We start from the raw sequence: 16,725 nt of genomic DNA on the forward strand, positions 1-16,725 counted from the left end.
CGCTGTGAGCCCCTTTCATGGGCCATCTGTATGGTCTCCATTGTGAACACCCTGTTCAAGTCTTCTACCTGTTTTTCATTTGTGATGTCCGTCTTTCTGTTGGTTCGAGGAGCTCTCTGCTCGGATCCTCTGTTGGAGGTGTGCTTTGCGTGTGTCTCCTCCCACTCTGTAGCTTGCTTGTTCTCTCATAAGCACAAGTTCTTAATGTTCATGAAATCTAGTCTGTTCTTTTCCTTAACAGATATATCATGTCCTCTTTAATATTCCTTTATCCTACCTCAGTGTCATGAAAATACTCTACTAGGTGTCTGATAGACCCGTTAGTTTTAAATGTCACACATGGGTCCATAATCCACTTGGAACTGGTTTTTCTATGAGTTGGAGGCAGAGATGCTATCTACTTTCTTTTTCACATGTCTGTCTCCCTGTCTCACAATCTGTTGTTAAAATGACTGGCTGCTCACCGCTGCGCTCAGTGGCCCCTTTTGCATAAATTAAATGTCTGCGTGTGAGGACTCTGCTTCTGGACCCTCCGGTCAGTTCTGTTGTGCACCACCAATATCACACAACCCTGGTGACCATATATCTAATACATCTGAAAGTGTTGGTCCTCCAGCTCTAGTGACTAGTGTCTGCTGTTTACCTTCCCGTAAACATTTTAGGATCATTTCCATCAGCCCGGAAATCCCAGCGGGGTTTTGATTGTCCTTGTTGCTAAGATGCAGCTGCTCTGTGAGAGGGATTTGTCCGTTTGAGGAAGGCATGTGTGTAGCAGCTGAGGATGGGGGAGATGGTCCCCCAGTGAGTGCCCCACCTCCCCGAAAACATTGTGTGTGCCTAACAAGCAGTGAGCAGTTTTTTGTTACCACTGTTGTTTTGTTTTTTTTGCCACACAGCACAGCATGTGGGATCTTATGTTTTTGTTTTTCTCTTTTCTTCTGGACTGTACCACGCATCCTTTTCTTTTGGTTTCAGGTAACCATCTCCAGGTTCCCCTGAGAGAGCCAGCCTCCTTGGTCCATGTCCTTTGAGTGGCACTTTGGCAGGGCTATTTCTGACCCTGGCATTCAAATCTTCTGAGACCGTCACGTTAGCTGATGGTGCTCAGAGCCCAGTAAAGGTCAGAACTGTCAGGCTGAACCAGCAGAGGAAGCAGCCTCCTGGGTTGTGAAGGCAAGGCTGCCGTGTGACGGGTGAGGCCCAGCCCAGCAGCCGCTCCTCCTCTAGGCTCCCTGCACTGTGCTCTTCTCTCTCCCCTCCATCTTTCTCTGCTGAATTTCTCATTCAGATTGTACTCTATCAAGTGGTTTTAGTGGGTTTTAGAATAAAGATTTGTTGTTGTTCACTCACTATGTTGTATCCAACTCTTTGTGACCCCGTGGACTGTAGCATGCCAGGCTCCTCTGTCCTCCACTGTCTACCGGGATTTGCTCAAATTCATGTCCATTGAATCAGCAGTGCTAACTATCTTATCTTCTGCTGTCCCCCTTCTCCTTTTGCCCTCAGCCTTTCCCAGCATCAAGGTCTTTTCCAGTGAGTCAGCTCTTCACAACAGGTGGCCAAAGTATTGGAGCTTCAGCATCAGTCCTTCCAGTGAATATTTAGGGGTGATTTCCTTTAGGATTGACTGGTTGGATCTCCTTGCAGTCAAAAAAAATGACACAATTTCTGAAAACATGGATGGACATCATTGTCCCTGCAGGTTTATCCCTGGGCACTGGAGTGATGTTATCTTATGGGCAGAAGAGGGGCTTCGGAAGCAGGAGCTCTCTAGTAAAGAGGCTTTCAGAGTCTTTTCCTCACGAGACCAATGTTCTCATCAAGGGCTCACCCAGGGATGGCAGTGGCGGGGGGGGGGGGGGGTCTCTCTCTCTCTTTTTTTTCAATATTCATTCATTTATGTGCTTGGCTGTGTTGGGTCTCAGTTGTGGCACATAGGATCTTCATCACTGCACGTGGACTCTCTAGTTGCAGCGTGCAGGCTCAGTAGTTGGCAGCACATGAGCTCAGTTGCTGCACAGAATATGGGATCTTAGTTCCCCAAACAGGGATCAAACCCGCGTCCACCTGCACTGTAAGACGGCTTCTTAACCACTGGACCACCAGGGAGGACCCTAGGGGGTTCTCTGGAGGGTGGACAAAGCCCTTGCCGGACCAGCCTTGAGGGAGGGGGATCACGCAGGCCTGCTTGTGTCCTGGACAAGCCTCAGGGCGGCCCTCTCACTCTGGTGCTTCCTAGACTGATAGCGACCGTAAATGACAGTCGCCGGCCACTTGCCGGGTGCCTGTTCTAAACTCTTCACACTTGGAGGTGAAAGAGATGAAAATGAGTCAAAGCAGAACACAGTTTTACCTAAAAATACTCTGAAGATATGTAATTAAAATGGTAGATGAGAAAAAGTCTCAGGACCCAGGGGGCCGCCTGGCTGGAATGCAGGGTTGGACAGGGTTGAGGGCGGGCGTGCTGTGGGGGGGCAGGGGGGCCTGGGAGAGCCTGGCTCAGCTCAGCAGGTTGGATGCCAGCACGGCCAAGAACAAGATTCAGGTCGGGTTGGGCAGACCCAGCAGGACAGGGTACAGCCGAGTCCCCAAGGGTGCCTTGAGCCCCTAACCCCTTCCCTCTGGGGTTTGTCATTGAGCCTGGCAGGTTCCCCTGGAGCCGTCGCCCTGGTTTCTGTGGGGGTGTCTACTTGCAGGCATGAAGGGTCCCAGCCCTCCTGCTGGCCACCCTTCCCTAGCCTGCCTCCACCGCGGTGGCACTTTCTGATGGCCTCTGGCTGGCCGCAGCTGGTGTCCACCAGCCCAGTGTCACAGTGGTCCTTGTCCTTCCACAGAGCTACTTCCTCAGCCGCGCCCAAAGCCTGTGTGGCCCCGAGCGCAGCGCCGTCCCCGACTCGCTGCGCTGGCTCTGCCATCCCCTGGGCCAGAAGTTTTTCATGGAACGGAGCTGGTCAGTGAAGTCGGCTGCCAAGGAGAGTCTGTACTGTGCACAGAGGAACCCAGGTGAGAATGCCTTGGCCCCGGGGGGCCCCCGGTGCTGCCCCCAGACATGTGGAGACACAGGGTGCCTCGGCCGTGAGTTCCTTACACTCAGGAGGCTGTGAGCCTGGTCGCCAGCGAAGCTGGGTTTGCAGCTCGCCACTGGGCCACTCAGCCTTTGATCCTGACATCAGTCACCCCGCCACACATCTCCAAGGGTGACTGAGCGCCAGCCGGAATCTTGCCCTTGTGCCGGGCGCTGTGGAGACTCAGCGGGTGTGGAGGAGCTGCTCACTGGCCCTGGTCTCCCGCTCCCCCGCAGAAAACAGACAGACATAGACGGAGCAGTTAGGGAACAACAGGCGACAGACGGTTGTCAAGTGCTCAGGGTGGTGGCAGAGACAGCGCTCCGGGCGGCAGGGGAAGAGGCTGGCTGGCTGGCCCTCGGTTTCTGACAGTGATCAGAGTCGACTAGCCCAGCCTCGGAGCGGGCGGGAGAGGCCGGTCAGGTTGCCCCAGGCTTGAGCAGCCAGCGGCTTTGTGCTGCCTGCACTTTCCCTCTCTCTGAACTGGGAGTGTGGGGAGTCAGACGTGGTCGGCAGGTTCAGGGGTATGTGTCAAGCATCTTGTGAAGAAGGCAGGGTCCACTGTCGTTTCTTCTCAGTAATTCTGTTGTTCAAAGTAAAAATGACGCACGACCCCAGAGAGGAAGGGCAAAAGCAGAAGCCATCATCAGTCTCGGATGCATGGCCAGGCTGCTGTGTCCGCAGCGGAGGCTGCCCCTGGCTCTCACGCCTCTGGTGGCTCTGGTTCTAGGCCTTGTCACCCAGAATATATTCCCAAGTGTCCTGCCTCCCCGTCCTTGTCAAGTTGAAACCCACACGTCTGTGGTGTATGCATGAGGGGAAGGGCCTGGTGACACCCTGTTTGGGGCCTGCCAGTCGGGGGACTTGGTGACAGGCAGCTGTCATTGCCAAGCATTGCCAGGCCTCTTGTTTAATCAGCTTGGCCAGACAACTTCTGGCCACAGGTCTTGTGTGAAAGCTGTAAGCGGGAGCTGGCTCTTCCTCAGCCTGTCAGGTAGGGGCCTCGGTGGCCGTGCTCCTGAGCCGTGGGAGAAGGGGTGGCCTCTGAGACTTGGGGTGGCTGTCCATCTTCCCGGTTTCTGTTTGCTGACGAGGGTCGTGGCCACCACCTTACTGCTCCCAGCCTTGAATGAAAGGACTGACTCTTGTGCCAGGAGACACAGCACCCCTCCTGCCCCCAGCTGGAGCCAGTCCAGGACTCATGTAGTCTTGGACTTGACCACCCTCCCCCTGCCCACCCCCCCGCTTCTGACTGTTCAGCAAGCAGTTCTGGGGTTTGGTTGGGGAGGTTTGGCCCCATTCAGTGGGTCCCTCCCCCACACTCTGTTTTCTCTGTAGGACAAACTGAGCTCATACGTGAGCCCCACTCACCCCTCTCCTGGCTTTCTCCTCTCTTAGCCGACCCCATCGCCCAGGTGCACCAGGCCTTCTGTAAGAACCTGCTAGAGCGAGCTGTAGAGTCCTTGGTAAAACCTCAGGCCAAGAAGAAAGCTGCAGACCAGGAAGAGGAGAGCTGGTACGGACCTTGGATATGCACCCCCCCACCCCGCCCCTGCCTCAGGCTACCCCCCTGGGTAGCACAGATGGAGCTCTGAGATCCACCTCCCTTAAGGAAACGAGCCCCAGTGTGGCCACTGCAGGGAAATCCAGTGACTCTTTGATGTTGATGTCTCAAGCCTGGCAGCCCCATGAGAGCCCTCTGTGGGCTCAGAGCTGGCTTCTTTGCTTCTTGCTGCCCCACCAAGTATATCACTTCCCCCTTTTCTCCTTTCTACCTGTCTCTTCACTGAGTGGAGTCAGTTTTTGGAGCAGGTTGGGGATTTGATTTTTTTTGCTTTGCCCTTTGGCAGGGGGAGGGTGGCCTGTAGAATGAAGCATGGGAAGCTCAGCAGAAGGCAGACACCTCTGGCCCAAACATCTTGGGGACCCAGACTTGTACTGAGAGGTCAGGTGGTATCTTATTCTTATGGAGTCACCGAGCACAGTCTCCTTCACAGAGTCAGACCTGAGAGGCAGACAGGTGCCAGCATCACTCTCATTCAAGGCCCAGGTCCTGACGAGAGTCCACCTGGGCAGAGAGGTGATCTCCTGCCTGGGGGATCAGAAAACTTCTGGGCAGAGACCATGGTTGAATTGGGTCTTGAAAGGCAAGGGATGAAAGAGAAACCTTGCTCTTCCTGCAGTGTCAGAAACAATGTCAGGGTAGCCTGGGGTGAGCCGGAGTGGTTGGTGGGGCAGTGTTCGGGGTGTGCCTGGCCCTGTGGGTCTCAGAGCTAGGGGCTGACCAGCCAGGCCATGAGTGAGGTCCTTGTATACATTCTGATGTGCGTGGGACCCTTTCTTTTCTTTGCAGTGAATTCTCCAGTGCTCTCGAGTACCTGAAATTACTTAACTCTTTTGTGGACTCCGTGGGGATTGTGACCCCCCCCTTCTCCAGCAGCTCCGTGCTCAAGTCGGCCCTTGGTAAGCACCTTGCAGGCAGCTCCACGGGCCTCAGGTTGCTTGATTTAGTTCTTCACAGCCCTTGTGTCTGGGGGGTCCAGGGTTAGTTATGAGTCTGCCATTCAAGAACCTTCCCTGGCTCTGAGGTGTGTATCTGCAGTCCCCACATCACCCCCATCCACAGTTCCCCTCGCTGGGCTGTGTTTTGGGGACAGGAAATCACGATGCTACTAGAAGTGGGACGATGAGTGAGTCTGTGATGCTGCCTGGGCCCTGGCTGGCCAGGACAGGTCAGGAATGCTCCCAGATGCTCAGAATGGGCAGCAAGTGGTCCAGGCCCGGGGGCTGATGGGGGGACTCACCTTTCAGTACACAGTGGTCCCTGGGGCTGCTCTTGGGTCCGACACTCTCTGCCAGAGAGGCCTTTCATCCGGTGTCCGTACTGCTCCGGCACCCACTGCCTCGGGTGGCCACACAACTGCTGACTGAACTGGCAGCAGGACATTCTTTGCTTCCGTCTCTAAACTGCCATTCAGATGACAACACGAGAGCTGCCGCCTCTTGTGTGGCTGAGGCTGCAGGAGAGAGCGTGGAGCTCCCTCTGACGGCTCTCCCCACGGAGGGCAGGATCCCAGGGAAGCAGCCTCCCCATCACAACCTCTGACCTCATGGCGTGTCTCATTTCCAAGTTGAGAAAACAGTGCGCTCTTAGGCATTTCATGTGCAGGTTCACTGAGAAACTAGGCCTGAGAGAGGAAAACACTAGAAAGATTTTACCCGCATCGTTACTATACATATTCTGGAAACACTGTTTTTCACAACTGTTGGAAGTTTGGGTTGTTTCCAGTTTCTTCCTTAAAAAATAACACCACAGTGAATGTCTTTTTTTTCTCCATTTAGGCTCATTTCTTTGTGATGGATTTTCAAAAATGAGATTCCTAGGTTAATAGGAATGAACATTTTTAAGGCTGTTAAGGCAGATTGCCAAACATGTTCTGAGATGGGGCTGGTGGGTGTGAGAGGGCAGCCCACAGGCCCCAGCCTGTCGTCGGGAGGGGGCGACAGGAACGGGGGCTGTAGTTTCTGCAGTGCTCGAGCGGTGTTTGGTTCTATTTGCCTCTAGGCCCAGACGTCGTCTGTCGGTGGTGGACATCCGCCATCACCATGGCCGTCAGCTGGCTCCAGGGAGATGACGCCGCTGTGCGCGCTCACTTTACTGAAGTGGAGCGAGTCCCCCAGGCCCTGGAAGTGACAGAGTGCGTAGCCCTCCTTGACCTCTTGCCCGCTTCTCTCCAGGGGAGCCCCCGGTGCCAGCGGTGCCAGGCTCCCTGGGTTAGTGGGGGCAGGGAGCGGGTCTGTGTGGCCATCAGCGTGAAAGGTCAGGCAGCCTGGGGACAGCATGACAGATGGAGAGATGAAGCGAGGGGGCAAGGGCGCCGCGGAGACTCCAGACATGGCGGTGTGTGTGTGTGTCTGTGTGTGTGTCTGTGTCTCCAGATGTGGCGAGGTGTGTGAGTGTGTGTGTGTGTCTCCAAACATGGCGAGGTATGTGTGTGTGTGTGTGTGTGTCTCCAGACATGGTGAGGTATGTGTGTGTGTGTGTCTGTGTCTGTGTCTCCAGACATGGCGAGGTGTGTGTGTGTGTGTCTGTGTCTGTCTCCAGACGTGGTGAGGTGTGTGTGTCTGTGTCTCCAGACATGGCGAGGTGTGTGTGTGTGTGTCTGTGTGTGTGTCTCCAGACGTGGCGAGGTGTGTGTGTGTGTGTGTGTGTGTGTGTGTGTGTCTCCAGACATGGTGAGGTATATGTGTGTGTGTCTGTGTCTCCAGACGTGGTGAGGTGTGTGTGTGTGTGTGTGTGTCTCCAGACGTGGTGAGGTATGTGTGTGTCTGTGTCTCCAGACGTGGCGAGGTGTGTGTGTGTGTCTGTGTCTGTGTCTTCAGACGTGGCGAGGTGTGTGTGTGTCTCCAGACGTGGCGAGGTGTGTGTGTGTGTGTGTGTCTGTCTGTCTGTCTGTGTCTGTGTCTTCAGACGTGGTGAGGTGTGTGTGTGTCTCCAGACATGGCGAGGGGTGTGTGTGTGTGTCTCCAGACGTGGCGAGGTGTGTGTGTGTGTCTTCAGACGTGGCGAGGTGTGTGTGTGTGTCTTCAGACGTGGCGAGGTGTGTGTGTGTGTCTTTCTGTCTATCTGTCTTTCCCCATGCTCCCAGGGCTCCTCACATGGGCTGATGGGCAGGGAGAGCTGGTGGCTCCTTCTACTACAGAAGGTCCTGGTGGAGCCCGGCAGGCCAGCGCTGGCTTCTGAGGCCCGGGGATCCTCTCATATGCCAGCACTGAGTCCCATTTCCTCTTGACCACCCTCCACCCACCAGCCATATCACTAAAAAGGCCTTTAGCACAAGGCATCACCAGAGAGCTTTTGACATTCCTCCTGGGGACTCACGCCTGCCTCTTGGGGGCATTTGGCCTGTAGTGGCAGGCAGCCTGCCAACACCCTGGCTGCTTCTGACTGGATCTGAGTGTCCCTGACATCTTCTGCCGCTTGAAGAAATTGTGAAATGGCCCAAGGCAGGAAGGCCTCACTGGGGCTTTCCTTAGAGCCAAGGCTGTCGCATTTCCCGCCAAGCGGGCACTTACCCGGGAGAGCAGGAGGGAGCCGAGGAAAGCAGGTTTAGGCAGCTTCACCACTCCCAATTTCATTTAAGTAACCCCCTTTTAAACTCTGACCAGTGAACGCCTACCCAGGGTGTGTTGTCTTCCAGCTGACGCACCCAAGCAGACTGAGGCCCAGCAGGAAACCGTCTAAAGTCATCTCACTTCTAAGAACAGGCCCTGGGGTGCAGCTAAAACCCCTGCAGGCATTCCCTCCCCCCCAAATTCAGCCACCCTGGGGCCCCTTTGCTCTTTGGTTGTGGTGATGCTGTGGGATGCCCCCCCACCCCAGCCTCCCCACTCTCTCCTTGATCTGCTCCATGAAATGAGGCTGTTTCTCCAGAGTTTAGCACGCGGCCTGTGCACCTTAGCGAGTGGGTGCAGATAACAGGGCCGATATCATATGTCCCCACAGGGAGCGGCGAGTGGTACTGTGGCTCTGTAGAGATGAGTAAACTGACGCACGGATTGTTTTTTTTTTTGTTTGTTTGTTTTTGTTTTTTAACTTAGTGCTCTTCTACTTTTTTTTTTAACTTTTTATCTTGTGTTGGAGTATAGCAGATTAACAGTGTTATGATAGTTTCAGGTGAACAGCAGAGGGACACAGACATGTACCATCTTCCCCCTGAGGCACAGATTATTTAAGTGACCATCTTGGGTGACTGCTGGTGGTGGGGCCGGGGTCTCTGATCCCTTCCCCTTGGTCACATGCCACATTTGGGGGTCTCCTGCACCCCTCCACGATTCCATCATCCACTCAACAAGTGCTTAGCTGAGGGCGTACTTGGTGTCGGTTGAGTTCTAGGTTCTGGGAGGCCACAGTGAATGAGACAGTGAGTTATGGCCATGAGCAAATAGATAGTGGCCCGCCCCACTCAGCTCTCCACTCTGGGAGCTGTGGCCTGTGCCGGGGGCCAGTCTCGGCTCCCAGGAAGCAGGCAGCCCATCATGGGAAGGCGTTCTGGGCCAGAGGCAGGTCAGTCTGCAGGAGTTCACACAGCTCCTGTTGAGGGCAGGAGGCTCACAAACCGACAGCCGGTGTCGGGGGAGCAGGGGGCCTGAGTCAGGGGGCAGCAAGAGGAGGCTTGCAGGGGGCCGGGCAGGAGAAGGCGGACCAGAGGGCCAGCGGGTGAAACAGGTCTTGGGAACAAGTGGGGAATGGGTATTCCAGGCAAAGGCAGCCGCGTCAGCAGAGGTGAGGAGTGAGGAAGGGAGCAGAGATGAGCTCCGGTTCCCTGGAGCCTGGAGCTGGGTCAGAGGCTGAGAAGAGCCTCGTTCAGCGCCTGCTCTCCTCCACTCCCCTCACTTCCTCCTGCAGCCATGCTCCCGCCTGGATGCTCTCACATGTGTCAGACACTCAGGGCCTTTGCACCTGCCTTGCCTCTTTCCAGAACCCTCCTCCCTAGAAATCCACACGCCTGCTTCCCTCGGGTTCCTTTTGCACCAGTGTCACCTTTTCCGTGAGAACGTCCTTGATCATCCTTTATAAAATTCCATGCCCTGGCTCTAGGTGACTTTCCTTCATGGCCCTCGCAGCGCCTGGCTTTACACAGTCAGTATCTAATGTGTTGATCATCCGACTCCCTCACTAGGAGTGTGCACATTTCTGGAGTGAAGAAGATGCTTAGGGCCAGGGAGCCTCCCTCACTTAGGGCCGGCATTTCCAGTCTGGAGCTGGGACCTAGAACCATTATGGCGGCCTTTGGTCCAGCAGACCCACATGTCACAACAATGTGGGGATGGCAGTGACTGGCTTGGGCTCCCAGCCTTCATTCTGCCCAGGTGATGTGTGCTGACCTCTTGCCTCTCACCTCTGTCACCACCCAGGAGCCCCCTGGTGAAGGCCATCTTCCACACCTGCAGAGCCATGCACGCCTCGCTCTCCGGGAAGGCAGATGGGCAGCAGAGTTCCTTCTGCCACTGCGAGAGGGCCAGTGGCCACTTGTGGAGCAGCCTCAACGTCAGTGGGGCCACCTGTGACCCCGACCTCAACCATGTGAGTGGGGGCGTATCTGGCCCCGGGGATGGTGCTCATCTCTGCTGGGAGAGAGCACTCTGACCTGCCGTGAGCCCACCCGGCCTGTGGGGCTGCGCGAAAGGCAGGCCAGGTAGCAGCCCCTCCCCCAGAGCCTGGCCCGGTGGTCCCGGGGTTTTCCTTTCAGTACTTGGGACCAGCATGTTCCCATCTGGGTCCCGGGTCCTGCGGCCCCTCAGCTCGGTCAGCCCCAGGTGGCCCTCAGCTGGCCAGGGCACGCATCTGCTCCGGCCCCCACCCCTCGCGTGCACACCCTGGAGCGGGCGGCTGTGGTGCATTGTAGTTGCATTGCATGTTCTGGTGGTACCCGTGCAATGTTTCCACAGTGCATCACAGAGGCCTGCCCGGCCCTCGAGAGACTCCCCCGTGCCTTGTTAGAGGGACTGTGTCACTGCTGGGGCACGAGGCAGGGCTGTCCGGGGTCCGGGGCAGGGGAGGGGAGGCGTCGTCTGCTCACCAGGAGGAGCCTGGTTCACTCCGGAAAGGGAGGCCGGAGGTGTGTCCTGAGGGTCGGACTCCGAGGCCCTCACTAGGGTTGGTCTGGCACCTTTGGCTGAGGTCGTCCCTGGACCTGGACCCCGCGGTGAACCCGAGATGACATGCCAGCCCTGCAGGACAGGTGCGCCCACAGGGCCCGAGGCTCGCTCTGGGTGGTTCCTCTGCTGGGCCCAGTAGTGTTTGTCTTCATGGAGATGCAGATGAGTGTGAGGAGGAGAGAGAGGCTGCAGACACCTGTGTGGGAAAGTGCGCCTGGAAGAAGGGGCCCCCACAGAGGCTAGCGTCCCTCAGAGGGCAGAATTCAGCCCCAGGCTGCTACCTCACCTCTCAGAAATGCTACCTTTGGTCGAGGAGAAGGGTCTCATCCATGTTGTCCACCAGTGCTGTCAGCAGCCAAAAAACCACTGTAGCCGAGGGTCAGGCAACATACAGGTGTGAGGCAGGGTCAGGGGTGGGGGGTGTGGGGCAGCACCCTGGAGAAGGGGACGCCAGGCTGGATGAGATGGGAACGGCCTGGAGGGGTCCATCGGCGCCTGAGGGCGGCACATGAGCCACCTTGAGAATCACTTTCCCTGGCACTGAGGGTGAGCTGGGCCACGCCAGCTTGGGCTGAGGCCAGTGCTCCTTTGTGACTCTCCTTTGTGACCCTGCAGCCCTGTGTGGTCCCCATTTTGTGGGTGGGGAAACAGGCTCAGAGGTGAGGTCATGTGTCAGGGCCACGTAGCTATGGACAGGAATCCGTGAAAGACTAGACCAGTAGATCCAAACCCCAGCATTGAGCTTCTCTGCAGGTCTGCCTTCTTGGGTTCCTGTCTCCCCCGCCCACCACAGAGGCCACTAGGACCAGACCTGGGCCCCATCTGTGGAAGCGAGCCTCTGATCCCTGCTCCTCCATCTCCAGGCTCTGTCTGATTGCCCTGCAAGGACAGGGCCTCTAGACTACCCATGGGCTCCCGGAGGTGGGAGGGGCTCCCGGAGGTGGGAGGGGCTCCCAGAGGTGGGAGGGGCTCCCAGAGGTGGGAGAGGCCGGCGACTTCATGTCAGAACCACCCCGGTTTTATTCCTGCCCTCCCCACTGTCTCCTCCATGAGGCGCTGCCCCTTTCTGAGCCTCGGCTTCCTCACCCGCTCGATAGAAGAGCAGATCTCCCTACAGGGGCCATGGGAGGAACTAGATGACATGAACTGAAGCTCACATCCTGGCGGTTCTCTTGCTCCCTGATTTTCTGGGGCTCCCCTTTCATCCCAGAGCTGCCAGGTGTCTGGTTGGGGAAGACCTGGTGGGTGCAGGGACCCTTGCCCTGATGACCAGCCAGTCACCTTCTCCTTCCTCATGGCCCACCCCGCAGGTGGTCCAGCTGCTGACCTGTGACCTGCTCCTGTCGCTGCGGACAGCGCTGTGGCAGAAGCAGGCCGGAGCCAGCCAGGCCCTGGGGGAGACCTACCATGCATCAGGCGCCGAGCTGGCTGGCTTCCAGCGGGACCTGGGCAGCCTGCGCAGGCTGGCACACAGCTTCCGCCCGGCCTACCGCAAGGTAAGGCCCAGCCTGCTGCCAGGGAGGGTGGATCGAAGCGCCAGAACCCAGCCCAGCTCTGGCGTGGGGTCGTGGATTCGGCTGACATGTCAGGTCCTGGGCTGGGTGCCGTTCATCCCTTTGGCTCGTGCTATGTGTGCCCAACCCTGGAGCGTGGCAGTGAGCAGTCCACATGGCACAGACAGGCCAGCAGAGAGCTCGCCTTACCAGTTAACACGAGGGAGCGAGAAGGGGCCCCTAGTCTGTGTGAGGAGGGGTGGGACGGCCACGAGGGAGCGTGGTGGGTGTCAGGATCCCCTAGAAATGTGTTTAATGCTTTTTCTGGGCCACTGGGGCTTTAGTTCTGTGCTTGAGAACTCACCACGTAACATCCCCTTGGCAATGAGGGCAGTTGTATAACCCACTTAGTGGACTCAAATTGTTCCCATGTTTACCTTTATTGCTAATCAGGAGTAATACAACTCAACATATTTTCCCTGAATTGTTTTCCAAAAATTCAAGTGAGAAGGCCAGTGTTAGGGGTGGGGAAGGGCTGTATTTGAAAACGTGCAAAAAAGAAGGGTTTGGGGTACAGCTGCCCTCACCCTCAAGTGCTCTGGGACCCTCATGGGGTTGCACCGTGCCCCCTGTGTGCAGCGAGCCAGGACAGACACTGCAGACGAAATAGTCATGTGAGAACCACCCCCTTCACGGTGGAAAAGAGGAAGTGCACCCAGGGGCGGCGGCCTCCCCACAGGCCTCCTCAGAAAACCCTGCCTCTCCCTTCCCCGCCTCCACCCTGGCCTTCCAGGGCAGCACCACCCTCCTCACACCCTGAGGTGTTGGGGTGTAAAAGAAACTAGAGACCTAGGGAGACCCCTTCTGCCCTCCCCGTCCTCGTCGGTGACTCCTGTTGACAGAAGAGCCGCAGGTCTTCCTCCTGGAGACCTTCTGAACTCTGAAGAAGAGATCGTTTCTGAAGAAACCAAAGGACACAGGGCCCCAAGCCGCCTCGAGCTGTTCCCCTGCCTCTCCTCTGTCCTGTTTTCAGGCTGGAGGCAGCCTCCAGCATCGTGAGGGTCCACCCCGCCTACTTGTCCTCACACCCCGGAGCGCACATCGGTGCTCTCCGTCACCGTCCGCAGAGGTGGCCCTTAGCCTCCCTCTCGGTGTGCGCTCTCGCTCCAGCCCCACCAGCTGGCCTGTGCTGTTCCCCTTTCCTGCCAGGCGTGTGTCCGGGGTCAGAGTGAGGACGGGAGAGGTTGTTTTCAAAGGGTGAGCAGGGCAGGGTGTCGTGAAGAGGAGAAGGGGTGTGGTCAGGGGGCAGATGTGATGCTGCAGGGAGGGATGCCCCCAAGGACAGACAGGTGAGGACGCCGGGCTTGTGTCCCTGGGCCCGCCAGGTGTTCCTGCATGAAGCCACCGTGCGCCTGATGGCCGGAGCCAGCCCTACCCGCACCCACCGGCTGCTGGAGCACAGTCTGCGCCGGCGCACGGCTCAGAACGCCAAGCACGGTGAGCCGGCGCCGGCACCCGGGCGGGCCGCTCGGGGCGGGGGGGGGGGGGGGGGGCAGCCCGAGGCTTGATTTGGTGGGGAGCCAGGGCGGCTCCGAGAGGCGTTGTGGGGCTGGACTGGCCTCGGTCAGGTTGTTGTGGGTCCAGCCTCTCCAGAGTGAGAAGGGGATGGTGGGGGTGTTGTCCCAGCGTGGGAGCTGGGCCCCATCTCAGCCCCATCACAGGATGATAGAGTAATGTGTGTGGCGCCCGCCAGGGCCAGCTCATCTGTCTGTTGAGCTGAACCTCCCCTGCCTGGGGGTGGGGGACTTAGATACACAAGTTCTTACCGAGCCCTGGGGACAGCACCGCGTTGTAGCGGGCTCTCAGCAGGTATGTGTGTCTCCTGGTTCCCACAGGAGAGGCGGACGCCTGGCCCGGGCAGCGAGAGCGGGCCACTGCCATCCTCCTAGCCTGCCGCCACCTCCCCCTCTCCTTCTTGTCCTCCCCGGGCCAGCGGGCCGTGCTGCTGGCCGAGGCTGCCCGCACCCTGGAGAAGGTGGGCGACCGGCGCTCATGCAACGACTGCCAGCAGATGATTGTCAAGCTGGGAGGCGGCACCGCCATTGCCGCCTCCTGACCACGGGGCTCTGCCCACCTCGGCTACCGCCTCCCTTGGTCACTCTCCAGCTCCTTCTGTCTCTGAGTCTTCTGTCTCTGAGTCTCTCCCTCCTCCCTCTCTCTCTCCCCCTCCTCCCTCTCTCCCCCTCCTGCTCTCTCAGTCTCTCCCTCCTCTGTCTCTCCTTCCTCCCTCTGTCTCTCTCCCTCCTCCCTCTCTCTCTCTCTCTCCTCTGTCTCTGAGTCTCTCCCTCCTCCCTCTGTCTCTCCCTCTTTGTCTCTCAGTCTCTGCCTCATCCTCTGTCTCTTGTGTCTCTCTCCCCTTCCCTGTGGGAGCTGAGGGACAAACCTTGGCTTTGGAGTGGTCACCTGCCGAGGCTTCTGGACCACCTCTGGCTAGTGGGCCCCTGGGAGCTGCTGCGGAGAGAGGCCCCCAGCCCAGGCCCCAGTGGGCCAGAGCAGGGAAAGATAGGGCAGGCAGGAAATGGGGGTTCCCTGACTTGAAAGTGGCAGGGGGAGCTCCCAGGCTGCCCAGTCCCACCTCTAGCCCTCCCAGGACTCTTCTTTCTTCTGAAAATCTCCCCACTCCCTTTTCCTGCTTCCTTGTTTTTTTTTTTTTTTTATCAGGCTTTCCCTCTGCGGGACATAGGTCTCTGGGCACCATGCGCTCCACCCGTGGCACTGTGCCCAGTACGCCCCCCTTTTATATGAATGTTTTTATATCTGTGTGCTTGGAGTTGCCGTGATGCAAGGCTGAGTTGCTGTGGCATCTTTATTTCTCTCCCTGAGTCCGCGTCCCCTCCCTGTATCTGACAAAGCGAGTTCATTGTTTTCTCCTCATTACACAGGACAGCCAGGGGAGGAGCGAGCCCAGCCCTGGGGAGGTGGGTGGGAGGCAGGGGGCAGGCTTGGGGATGGGTGAAATTGTGTTGGCATTATTTTTTAATTTTTTTAAAAAATAAATGGTCTTACTTAATTGTCCTGTTCCTTCCCACTCCCTGGGATGTCAGCCCAGTCTCAGGGTATGCCCCCAGGGGGGCTGGGAGAGAGAAAGTCACCCACCAGGACTGAGGACCAGGAGCCTTCAGTGTGGGTTCTCCGCTCTCTTGGGCTCCCTCCCACCCCAACTCCTACCTCCACGGTCTATTTTTATCCCTAATTCTTGACCTGAACATAAGCCAGGCTGGCGGGGACCAGACCCCAACCCGTCCCCAGACAAGCCCCTTTTTGAGATGGGCACAGTGTTGCCCACGGTGGGTACTAGGATCAAAGCCCCCTTCCTTGAGGGGGGGTCCTGTGAGGAAGAGTGGCCCCACTTTTCCGGATGCCCAGGCTTGGCATCTACCTGAGGCCATTTCTCCTGGGGCCTGAGGGCTGCCTGGCACCCGGGGCCTGCGGGGAGGCCAAGAGGGGCTGCCCTCCTCCCTCCCTGTGCCTCTCACCCCCTTGGGCTGGTTGGGGCAGAAAGTGGGCAGGGGCCCCAGCACAGACTGAGGGTACATACAGCAAGGGCTCCCCTCATGCCGAGAGCAGGCTTCACCCACGAGCTCGGACCTCACCCAATTTTTCTCTTCTGCCCCCACCTTAATTTATGGCCCCTGCCCCCTGGGTGAGCCAGCCTTTGTGTCATGTGTATATATCGTGCCTTTTCTCATGATGGTTTCAGGGGGGGAGGGGGTGGGTTTTTCACTGAAAAGTGGGCGATGCCTGTGGCTTCCTTGATATGGAATCATTCACTGTGTCCTGGATGTAGGTTATTGAATAAACAGATTGGTACCACCCGGCGTGAAGCGTGTGGGGTCTGTGGCGTGACTGCTGGGGTGACCGGCCAGGCGGCTGCATGGCTCGGCCTCCAGTGGGTCCGGAACCAGGGGTCGTCTCTCCCCCTTTGCCAAGAGGTCCCAGGGGCTTTGGGCTGACAGACCTTCCTTGCCTGCCCATGCTCCTGGCCCCGTCCTCCCAGCGCCAGCTCTCTGGCTCACACTGCAGGACTGGGACAGACCTGGGCGAAAAGGGGTGTTGGTGGTGGTGTTGCTGGGGTCAGAGGTCACCGAATGCAGGACACAGTGCTGGCAGCTTAGCAGACGGCAGCAGTTCTTTGGGATTTGGGGTGCTAAGCCCTCCTGGGTTCACCCCTGAGAAGCCTCTCCTCAGTTGGGTTTCCCCATCTCCTTGGAGGCAGAGAGCTTCTGAGATGTGGCTTGCAGGTCACATCTGAGTCCAGCTCCTGTGCTTCCCAGCCAGGTCCCCTTGGAAGTGCGGGTGGCAGGGGTCGGGGGGCGTCCCTTCAGCCTCATGAGCCTGTGTGCAGACAGCCAACCCCTGCCTGTGGCGCACATGAAGTACCAGTTTGTAGGGAGGGCTGGGGAGGGGCCAGGCCGCAAGGAGTGCGGGGGCTGTGTGGGCAGGCG

The 16,725-nt window shown here is 57.8% G+C and overlaps 1 protein-coding gene across 1 annotated transcript in view; it reads left to right on the plus strand.

Moving 5' to 3' along the window:
- Positions 1-16,093, plus strand: part of SREBF2 (sterol regulatory element binding transcription factor 2) — a 57,160-nt gene extending 41,067 nt beyond the window's left edge. Inside the window, exons 12-19 of the mRNA XM_020876904.2 lie at positions 2,835-3,003; positions 4,464-4,581; positions 5,419-5,528; positions 6,631-6,763; positions 9,984-10,152; positions 12,038-12,223; positions 13,606-13,717; positions 14,116-16,093. Coding sequence (XP_020732563.2) covers positions 2,835-3,003; positions 4,464-4,581; positions 5,419-5,528; positions 6,631-6,763; positions 9,984-10,152; positions 12,038-12,223; positions 13,606-13,717; positions 14,116-14,336 — 1,218 coding nt within the window. The 3' untranslated portion in view covers positions 14,337-16,093. The remainder of the gene's footprint in view (positions 1-2,834; positions 3,004-4,463; positions 4,582-5,418; positions 5,529-6,630; positions 6,764-9,983; positions 10,153-12,037; positions 12,224-13,605; positions 13,718-14,115) is intronic.
- The last annotated feature ends 632 nt before the right edge of the window (positions 16,094-16,725 follow it).

This window comes from Odocoileus virginianus, chromosome 23, assembly GCF_023699985.2.
Source record: "Odocoileus virginianus isolate 20LAN1187 ecotype Illinois chromosome 23, Ovbor_1.2, whole genome shotgun sequence".
Taxonomy (NCBI): domain Eukaryota; kingdom Metazoa; phylum Chordata; class Mammalia; order Artiodactyla; family Cervidae; genus Odocoileus; species Odocoileus virginianus.